At 39.7% G+C, this 10,612-nt stretch overlaps 1 protein-coding gene across 1 annotated transcript in view; it reads right to left on the bottom strand.

The window, feature by feature from the left end:
- Nucleotides 1-3,095: 3,095 nt before the first annotated feature.
- The window catches only part of LOC119653200 (Krueppel-like factor luna), a 406,205-nt gene continuing 398,688 nt past the window's right edge, over nt 3,096-10,612 (bottom strand). The window contains exon 4 of the mRNA XM_038057771.1: nt 3,096-5,401. Coding sequence (XP_037913699.1) covers nt 5,226-5,401 — 176 coding nt within the window. The 3' untranslated portion in view covers nt 3,096-5,225. The remainder of the gene's footprint in view (nt 5,402-10,612) is intronic.

Below are 10,612 nucleotides of genomic sequence, written 5' to 3'. Positions count from 1 at the left end.
ACGCTTGAACTAGAACGATATCATCTACTGCATGCGTGAGAGCTCACAACTGAAGCTTTTACATCAAATATCATATCAAGAGGTGAAACTATTTCGGAGAAAAGCGTGTGTGGCAGACAGCCAAAGCAACGAACCTGAAGATGTACATACATGGTCATGTTTATGCGCAGGTCGAGTAGGTGAAAGCGAAACACCACCCGTAAACAAAGGCCGTAGGAAGGACACCCAGAGCAGAAAACCGAAAAGTTGTTAGTGGGTGATAACTGTTGAGAGTCATGTTCCTCCCAGCATGGGTTTCATGTCAATATGGGAGGAATTGTGGCCATTCGGCTGAAGTAAACGGAGTCATGCCACTTTGGCATACACAAACAAGTGAACCACGGTTTAGTGGAGATAGCACACCCTAAATTAGCGGAAACATCTGAGTTAGTCCAGCTAACTCAGGAGATCTGCAAGTGCCTACGTAACTTTCAGCGGTCGCCTACTATTTGGTATTTGAAAAGTTGAAAAGGTGTGATGGACGGCTGGAGGAATAGGACTTCATATGGAGCACTGCATCACCGGGACTGCCGCAGCTGTGCAACATCAAATTGCGTTAGTTAACTGAGAACAAGAAAGATAGGAAAATACAACTTTGAAACCATTGATAATTTCTTCTATCTAGAATGGAATATAACATCCGATAGCAGCTGCGACGCTAGTCGTCATGTACTCCTCAGAGACTTGAGTTTTTAGCGATGAAAATTACGAATTTTTAGTCGAGTTCGAGGAAAAATCTCCTTGTCTTTTACAGGAGGAGGATGGATGATTCCGTAGCCTATGTAACGATGAAATTGATGAACCATACGACGAGCATCTGACTGTAGATCAAATATGGTCCAATAGGATGCGGTGTGCCTTATTTCCTATGGACTATGGCCTAAGTCGGCAATACGGCGGTTGTTACAACGATAGCGATGATGATGGTGAAGATGTCATTATCTCTGGAAACGCATGCTGACCGGACGTGCTGACATCTCCCTTATTGCCAATATCAAAATGAATATGAAAACCCGGAACATGTTCTCTCTATATCGCGGAGATTTGTTAACGAAAGAAAACATATTGAACCATCTATCAGTACTTTGAAATGACATAATTCAAGACCAGAACATCGAACGCAAAATGCTTTTTTTGTATTCTTCGAAAGAGGATGAAAATACAATTCGAATGGGCTGTATACCATTTAAAATGATCGCTTTTATTATTGATAAATAGCTGTAAATGTTCCACACATTTAGCAATACCTGAACGCACCGTTTTTAAAGGTATTTTTGTAGGTTCTGCGACAATATTTGGTTTGAGCGACTCGAAATTTTAATGGCGTATTCGGCATGCATTTCCCTCAAAAATGTCCAATAATTCGTAGTCCAGTAGATTCAAGTCGGAGCTTCCCGACGTTCAATCTTCGGCATGCCTACATGCTGGAATAATGTGCGTAAGTCATTGTTGACAACGTTTTGACTTATTTCCCCGCGAAGAATCTTGTTGGATGATCCAATGTTTACCAGCAAACAGGGTATCATTGAGTGGCTTGACTACTGGTTTGAACACAAGTACGAGTTTGGTCATCAATTTTAGCGGTGGTTTTGACCAGTGTAGAAATGGATAGGAGTGATACTTTTCAAGGGCACTCCCCACCAAATGGTCACGGATGTAGGATGGTGACCTCGTTTAACATATGGAACTCTGTCTTTGGTGTCATATGATGACCAAGCATATACCAGATCGTTCCAAATGTTATTTTTTGTTCAGTCGTAAAAAATGTTTCGTCTGTGAAAAAATTTTTTTTGAAAAAACTTTTTCCATATGCGCGCAATACCTTTTTCGATCCCTCGACTCTGAGACAATTCAGTCGCGGAGTAAGGATGTATCCAGAATATCATTTGTAAGCTTTTAGCCGCAGGTCTTCGCCCAGAATGCGAGAAACGGTTCGTGGCACTATCTTCATCTTAGGTGGTAGGATTCTGGTTCCGACAAGGGTTCCGATTGAGTCGCGACCGCATCGCTTCAACCACCTTTCCGGAGAGCGCGGCCAATTATCTATAGGCTAATTTACAGCTTTGCCTGTTTCTTCGTAATATTGCTTAATACGAAAAATCAGATGTTCGCCAATTTAAGCGATCGCAATGAGTTTATTTTGCCCACCCTTTGCCCTGACTTCAACAACGCGAACTTGTCCATCTTGTCGATTGATATTGGGCGCGGCTGGCAAAGGCTAGGAATGCGTATGAGGAGCGGCAATACTGCTCTCAACACTGTTATCGCTGCAAATAATTCCTCGTCAGGCAACGCTAGTGACACTATTTATAACTTGAGTGTGTATTATTAAGGAGAACTATAGGAGTACACACGATGATTCGCCAAATGCTGGGAAAGAAGTGTTGAGGAAGGAAAGATTGTTTGCGAAATATTTCCTAGCGCAGGAGTAATGAAGTAATATGTCTATAGATAGTTCCGTAGGGCCTAGTGGGCGAGCAAAGGTGGCTTTAGTGAATTACAGTCCCCCAAGGTGCTGCTCAGAGGTGGCAGGGAGGAAGACGGGGCGGCGGAAGACCCTGTCGGCTGAACCAAAACCAAGTGGCCGGGGAGAACCTCCATAGTGGTTGCACCGAGAGACCCTGTATCACATTGGCTTGCCGGCCGTGAGGCAGTAGGCGAATGTTCCAAAGGCCTAATTACGGCGATCAGACTCGAGTCTGCACGGGGACTCATCTGAAATGGCAAAAGTCACGAAACCCTACCAGGGGTATACTGGTACCATGGAAACCGGAATAGCGCTTGGACTCAATACTTCAGGAGAATTCCTGATGTATGTGCGTTCAGCTCGGTTGTTTGCGGTTAGCCTCCTAGTGAGAGCTTCATGGAGGTTGTGGTTGCGTTCAAGCGAACAGAAACCTTCGGGTCTTAGCGTGGTGTTGCGTTTCAACACGGGCGCCGTACTCCTTAGTTCGGTAGAGATTTAGGTAGGTCTTGCATCCACTAGTATGAATGCTGAGCCATGCATTTGGTATAGACTGGTACCGTTGTTGCTTGTGACAGCGGGGCTTTGATTGTGGTTACAAAATCATTCCGTGTCTTAGGAAGACCGAGGGATTAAGTCCACGAGACAGGTACTCACGTAAAACCTCCTAGGACTCACGGTCCCCCAGGGTGAATTACGATGCTTTCCATCTTTAAAAAAGTATAGACAGACAGTGAATCGATTTTAGTACGATTTTATTTTCCAACTTTAAAATGAGTTCAAAGATAATACGTAAGTAACTCGTAGTCCAGTATACGCCCAAATGGTGAAGGATATTTATTCAGAATATTCAATTATTTTATATCTATTTTTGAATCAACGATGAAAATATATTTTAAAAGTATAGGAAAGCTATCCAAGTTCGCAACAAGTCGAAGTAAGCACCACGAGTCCAGCAGAAAAAGCAAATCATACGCCTACTTGCCTCCCCAAAGCAAGACCCGATCATCGTTAATGAGCTGGGAACGCACCCACCTATTCTACTACACATCGCATTGGGAAACCATAAGATGATAATCACAATAAAAGCAAAATAAAAATACGTGTTTCAAAAATTACGTCCAATTTAATTATAATCGATAATTATTATAAACAGAAATGAAGACAAAAAAACTATAAACATTGGAACAGAAAGAGAAAAAAATGATTAAATCTAGGTAAGCTCAAGTGTTGTCATTATTGTTTAATGAATTTGTCGATTGTTTGTGTTTTGTTTCCTCCATATTTGTATCAGATAGTTGGTTTTATTTTTGTCTTGCGGTTTGTCGTATATCTTTTATTCTACTCTCTTCTCAATTTATTTACTAACTGATATCAAAATTCCCAAAGTGTAAATCCATTCTGGCTGGCAGTGATAATTTACTCTAGTTTCATTTTTAGTTATACTCTCCGTTTCAAATTTATTTATATATATTTATATTTAATAATAATTTTCTCTAAGAAAAACGATATTATTAATATCTTACCTAATGCTTTTTCGTTTGGTTGCTTGTTTGTATTTTACGCTTTAAACTATATGGAAAATATCGAAAAACGAAAATTGATGCATGCAATTAATGCCTTCCTAACTTAGCAATCAACTTCCAGTCGCTTGTCCTAGCATAGTTAAAAGACTAAAACTATTAAAAGAAAATCTTGAATAATCTTACAAGACAAAAACTCTTAAAGAAACTCAAGGTAAAGGTAATCTTGCAATTAAAGTAGCTCTCATTAAACTAAGCGAAAACATACAATTCAACTTAATGATAATTATCGGGGCTTGGATTCTAAGAGAAATTATTGCGAAAATCATATTCTGCACAATGGACACATTTCCACATGTAATGAAAAGAAAATATTTATCTTACAATTAAATATAAATGTTACAAATGAAGTGAACCTAAACTAAATCATATACAACTAAATATATATTTGCTTCAGAATGCGCGACTTTGGTGAGATGGTTTTTTATACAATTGTCTGTATTTCGTATAAAACTTAAACATAAAAAATAACTCTTAGAAGTTTGTTCCTCTTTTCAATGCAAATTATAAATTGAATTAAAAAATAAGGTATGCATATATATAATATGTTGCACACAAAAATTAACCTAGGTGTAAGCAGTAAAGAACATAAATCCTTGACACGTATCTTCCCTAGCAAGTAAACCTCAAATTTATATATTAAATTTTTTTCAAGACTTAGTTTTACATATAAAAATTACAAAAATATATAAATCAAACATGGTACTAAAAACAATATAACAATTGAAAATATTTTGAAGTTGTGAAAATAAACATTTTTTATGTTGCTTGGTTTTTAGTGTAAATATTTAAACTATTTCTAACTAAAACTCAGATGTTTGTAGTTCAAAAATTACCGGTCTCATAGTTTGTAACATCCCGGTTCTAGCATTAGGTTTTGTTCGTATAGTTAAATGATGTTGACGCTTGAAATGGGTTGACAAATTTCCTGTAGAGCTTTGCTTCGTTTCTTTTTTTAGTTTTATTTTTTTTGTTTTCATGTAGTATGTATTTTAGCAATGATATCGTTAATCCGTGACAGAATGGCACCAGAAATTATATTTCTTTATCTCTTATTTCTCCTTCAAGGTTTTGCACTTCATTTTGAATGTTTTTCTTGGTTTAAATTGAAGAACTGCTTTTTCTCTTCATTACAGGACTTAGTTGTGACGTTTCATGTGTAACGCTAGGTGATCGGAACGTGAAAAGCATCGGTCACAGTTGCGACATTTGAACGGTTTGGCTCCGGTATGTTTTCGGTAGTGACGCGTTAACTCATCGCTTCTTGCAAAACGCCATTCGCATCCTTCCCATGAACACTTGTATGGTTTCTCTCCTGTAATGAAAGGAAAAGTAGCTTTTATTAGTAGGAAATTTCAAATCAAGATGAAAGGATTTGCAAAAATAAATCTCAAAATTAGTCAATTGGATTGAATGTCATATGGCAAGAGAAGTGAGCCGACGAAAGAAAAGCTAAAATTAAAATTTTTTCATATATCTCGAAACCCTAAAACCCATTCCGATAAGAGTAAACAATTTTTCGAATTCTCGAAACCGATCACTAACCGTTACTTTTCCTTTTGGTTTTCACCGTCCATTGCATAGCCTGACCATGCGCATACCATGCTGTGTATTAGGAAATTTATTTGTAGCGTTTGTCTCGAGCTAGTGCAAAACGTTTTATATGTATGTAACTATTGCTTCGAAAACAGCTGATACTTTTCGGCTTTGTTACGATGCCTTCATTAGTGGATTTTTGGTGTTTCTTCTATTCAATTTGAGACCGAAGTCAAAAGTAATAATCCTGCCTCCTCATAATGGATAATATCGTGAATTAATGCAAAAACGAGTAATTAAGTTTATGTCGATAAGCAGGGGAAACATCGATTGAGTATGTGGCGCATCGCAGATCTTCCCTCTCAATTGCGGCACTTGGGCCGTTCAGATTCAGGGGTATACCCCCCCCCCCCCTTTTTAAGGTTTTGTGTAAAACGAGACCTTATTAGAACCGAGTCGATGTCTGTCTGTCTGTCACACCCGATTTATTCGGAAACGGCCAAACCGATCATCACGAAATTTGGTGACAACGTATGATCTGTGAATCGCTTCACATATAGCATTTTGTGTTAAGTCTAAGAGTTAAGAGTAATAAAGTTAATAATAGTATATTAGCATATTTTAGAAATTTAGGATAAGGCGTAACTTCGGGAAGTTTGAAGGAAACCCAAATATTATTAACAAAATTATGGAAGGTGAAACTTTTACATTTTATGTGAATTTCGCACATTCTAAAACGTGTATGACGTCATTATAACAATTCGGCAATAACACAAGAAAGTGAGCTCATATACGCAGGGAAGCACAACTAAAAGTCTTTTAATCATCTATATATCAACGTCATTTACTCGAGACAGAAATATGTATGTATTTGAGTGTATATGCTAATGAAACTAGTAGAGTGAAGGGTGAAGGGGCTGTGGTATTCAATATACGTACTGGATATGTATATATCTACCCTTTTGTGCACGAAGCAAATCGGAAATATGTGTATATATTATACAATCAATATATATAGGCGCATATATAATTATAGCTTTTGGTAATAGGCAATGTTCGTTTAGGGTGAACATAATATCTACGTCTGCAATATGTACGTATGTTTTGTAGTTTGAAAACAATATGAAGCAATATTTTCAGTCTTTAGCCATATACGAATGGAAAATTTTTTCACATATGATGAACACAAAACCTTAATATCCGAAGCACCAGCTTCCGGTTTTTCAACTTGTTGTATTTTAGGTTCCACTACGGTTCCACATATCGGATTTTTAATGCCAATCATTTAGTGTCTGCTACGATTCTTCACGATTGTTTCTCTTACGCTTGCAGATGGCTTTTCGTTACTTAGTCATCCACAAGTCGTTTATGATACACCTCCTTGCTAAAAGCATTACCGCATACGTCCACCCCGTAGATCAGAACGATCGACGTTGCACTCATTGAAACGTTTGTCATTAGTCAAATTAAGGCCAAGCTCCATTTTCACTCCGCTGCTGCTTGGATTCGCCCGAGTCGAGCGTCAATCAAATCGCCAATCGACAAGGAATCAGTATCTGGATTCCCTTTTTAGCCAAGATAACTACTTCGGTTTTTTTCAGGGCAGAAAGCAGGACCAGTCACCCATTCGCCTAAGGTCGCAGCAATATACAAATTTTACTTTGTGCCTATTGAACAGTACGTTCGGAAACAGGTGCTACACTATCATCTACCAGGCGCAACTCTTATGGCATGTCGAGCCTTAGCAAACTATCGTAAGAGCCGTTCCAATGGCCCGGTCCTAGGATACATTCATGTGCAGCCTCCCGTCGGAGGCTTGGTCGGTTCTCCATCCTCGTCTTGCCCTGTGGTACCTTATGGAGCAGGGTGCGGTTTCTCAGTTAAAAATAATAATCGCTGGCGCGACAATCCAATTGGATCTGGTCCCGTGTTAAAGCATTTTATTCCGGATGATTAATATCCTAATTCGACTCAGATACTCATTTACAGTTGAGCGAACTGATATCCAATATCCAATTACAATCCTCTGCCACCAGTGAGATTTGAGCCGTGACCTTCACAGCGACAGCTTAGTGCTTTAAACACTACAGCCGGACAAGATCTTGCAGATAATCGTCAATATCCGTAAGAAATAGCCCAGCACATGTAGTGAATTTTCTAGTGTTTCTGACATATCATTTCATCTTATGAAATTAAAGGCATTTATGACATAAAGCGTTACGAAGAGCACTTCGTCACCCACGATCTCCATGACAGCATCCGCCGTCCCTAGCCTAAAACCGAACTGTCTTGGAGATAAGTACCCTGTCAGCAGCAGCACTACCATCCCAAAGTGTTCTCCAACGCGGCTCTACTTGTTTCAAGAGCTTCGACGAATCTCCCAATGTTCAGCTTCGCGACGTTTCACGCAAACCATTAATTCCAAGTTAACGCCGGAAATGATTCCTCGCAGCCTAAGCACCAGAAAGTTAGCGGTAATACAATATCGATTCCTGCTCTCGTCACCACTTTCGAACCCGAGCGAGGCATACCTGCTCAGGCATTAAAGTCACGTTTAACGAAGATCCGCTTCTCCGTGCCCAAGACGGTGTATCAGAAAACCCAGTATTGTCCCATTCGGCTATAGATAGAAGCAGAAAAACATTATCCATAAATTACAAATTCATACGAGGCCTTCCCCTGGTTTTGGAGGGAACCCGAAGTCGAACCCTGATGACAAAGTTACTTAATAAGTTGAGCCGGCTTGAAGCTGGATTTTTGTGCCAATCTTATTCGCTGATTAGCATTAAATCAGCTTTAACAGTTTAAGAATTCAACTTTTCGTTGTAAGTCCTTGGTTTGTGATCCATCTAGCCGCATCTGCGGCATGTTGTCTTCCTGTTAAATCTCAGGCAAGTTGTGGACATGGGCGCATAGTTTAAGCATCTGCTACATTTGGCGGCGTTACACTAATTCGTATCCTACGTACAACTCAAACAATTTTAATTTTTCCCCTGTTATCACATTTGCACTAATAAAAGATGCAGATATTTGCAAAACCCTCTGCTATCCTTCACCCAAGGGAATCCCAAGGTACAACCTAAGCATTCATTTCGCAACATCTTATTACCAAGTCAAATCTACGTCACAGATATTATTTATGTGGTATTGAGTAACGAGCAACGTCCTTAGGACGACTCCTTCTCTCCGTAGCCATCCATAGTAAGCACAGCACAAAAGTCATGCTAGCTACCCCAAATCACTGACATGTTCATACCTTTTTGTTCATTGTTCCACGCTTCCGGTGACGGTGCAATTGTTGTCGTGGTCATTTAAGTCATCATTTCTCATCTCCACTATTACTTACATCATTAGAATCAACATCATCTCTTGTTGGTACTAGTTCTTCAGTATCTCCGCTAGTCGCCCTCCAGCCAATTTTCTTCCATTTTTGCTGTTGTTCGCTTTGCAGTTCACCGAAGACCTCACTTTTAGGAAAATGATTTCCCTTCAGCTCCAAGCGGCTATATTTTTTACAATACCATAATGCTCCGAGCGAAATTGTACGCACTTTCGTTTGCTTTTTTTCTGTCATTTTTTTGCTCCCCAAAAACTCTGTTATTGAAAAGCAGGGGAATCTTTAACAAAAACAATGCCTCATTAAGAGGGAAGACTGGTAATGTCAGGCTACAAGAGTCAGGATATGATTGACTTTCATAACAAAATTACATAACTTCTAAGCACCGATTAGGCTTTGTTAGAGAAAAGCCCTAAAGCAAAATTCGCCCTTCGTCCCGGCTATACAGTAGTCAACAGATGGTGGGACCACTACATATTCTTAGTTCGGAGAAAACAGGCCTGAACTTCGCATCCTCCCTTTCTGAGAAGCCCTAAGATAGCCTCCGTAATCAAAGTAATGTTTAATAAAAGAAGGGAAGTCCCGAAGCCTCGAAGCGAAACCAGCCTCTCATTCTCGGGAATGTCAATTTTTGAAGTTGGCGGGGTGATACTGATTTGACCGGCCATATCAATTCCCCAAATACAAGGATTTGTTACACTACTAACGTAGCATCCCGCAGCGAAAATGACTCAGAAAAAATCTTCCTGCAACAAAGTCAAGAGTCCTTCAAGACGATTTCGAAGAATATGTTGCAATAAGGATCTCGAAATGTTTGAACAATTTCAAGGCATACTTGAAGTCAAGGGTTGTTTGCAGGATAAACTTCCACCTCAATCTCGTTATCGATAGTTCTCCATGACTTCTTCTACGTTTGTTTCAGATTAAGCTGGCTCTTATCTTTCATCAGACCTGTCTATCCGGCCAAAAATTGAATTCCTAACAATTTCCTCTTTGCCAAAGATGAATTCCGTGGCATTTCCTTTCTTCGTCTGCTCCTTGTTTCCATACTCACAGTTTAGCAATTCAATTCGTGTTGGTTATTCCCAACTAGTGAGGAAGGAGTGGATTTCAGGGAATTTTTAATGCTGAAGTGCTGAACATTTCACTCTTTCTCTTGGCACCAGTCCTCGGAGTGAAGGGGACTTATTGCCCCTGTCACCGTAGCTCCCACGCCTGCCGCAAAATGTATAAACCGTTCTCGACGACAAGCGTTGTAGTCTTCGTCGTTGTCGAACTAGCAAAGTATCCCACAGATTTACCCATGGATGAGTCCTTATTTTACAAATCTCCACTTGCGGTAGTGACAGTGGTACTCCGCTTTCTCTTGCTTGTTGGTTGTGGTGTGATGGTACAACTCTTAGTTTTACAGTTATGACACCAACAAAATTTTATTGATCCTGTCTGGGTGCCACAAAATATTTTTCCTTCAGCACTTTACTGAAGTGAGTTGTTTTTCTGGTCTCGTTACTGCCATCGCTTTCCTCGCCATGGCCTTCTGCTCCCCACTGGATTTTAAAGTTTTATACGTAGAGTGGCTGCTGGAGGGGACATCTTTCGAATATGGAGGGGGTGCTCTACCGTACTGAGTGTTTGTAGTATTGTGGCCTTTTC

Source organism: Hermetia illucens, chromosome 1, assembly GCF_905115235.1.
Source record: "Hermetia illucens chromosome 1, iHerIll2.2.curated.20191125, whole genome shotgun sequence".
In the NCBI taxonomy this organism is placed as follows: Eukaryota; Metazoa; Arthropoda; class Insecta; order Diptera; family Stratiomyidae; genus Hermetia; species Hermetia illucens.
Note: the sequence above shows the minus strand (reverse complement) of the source record. Positions and strands in the feature narration are given on the sequence as shown.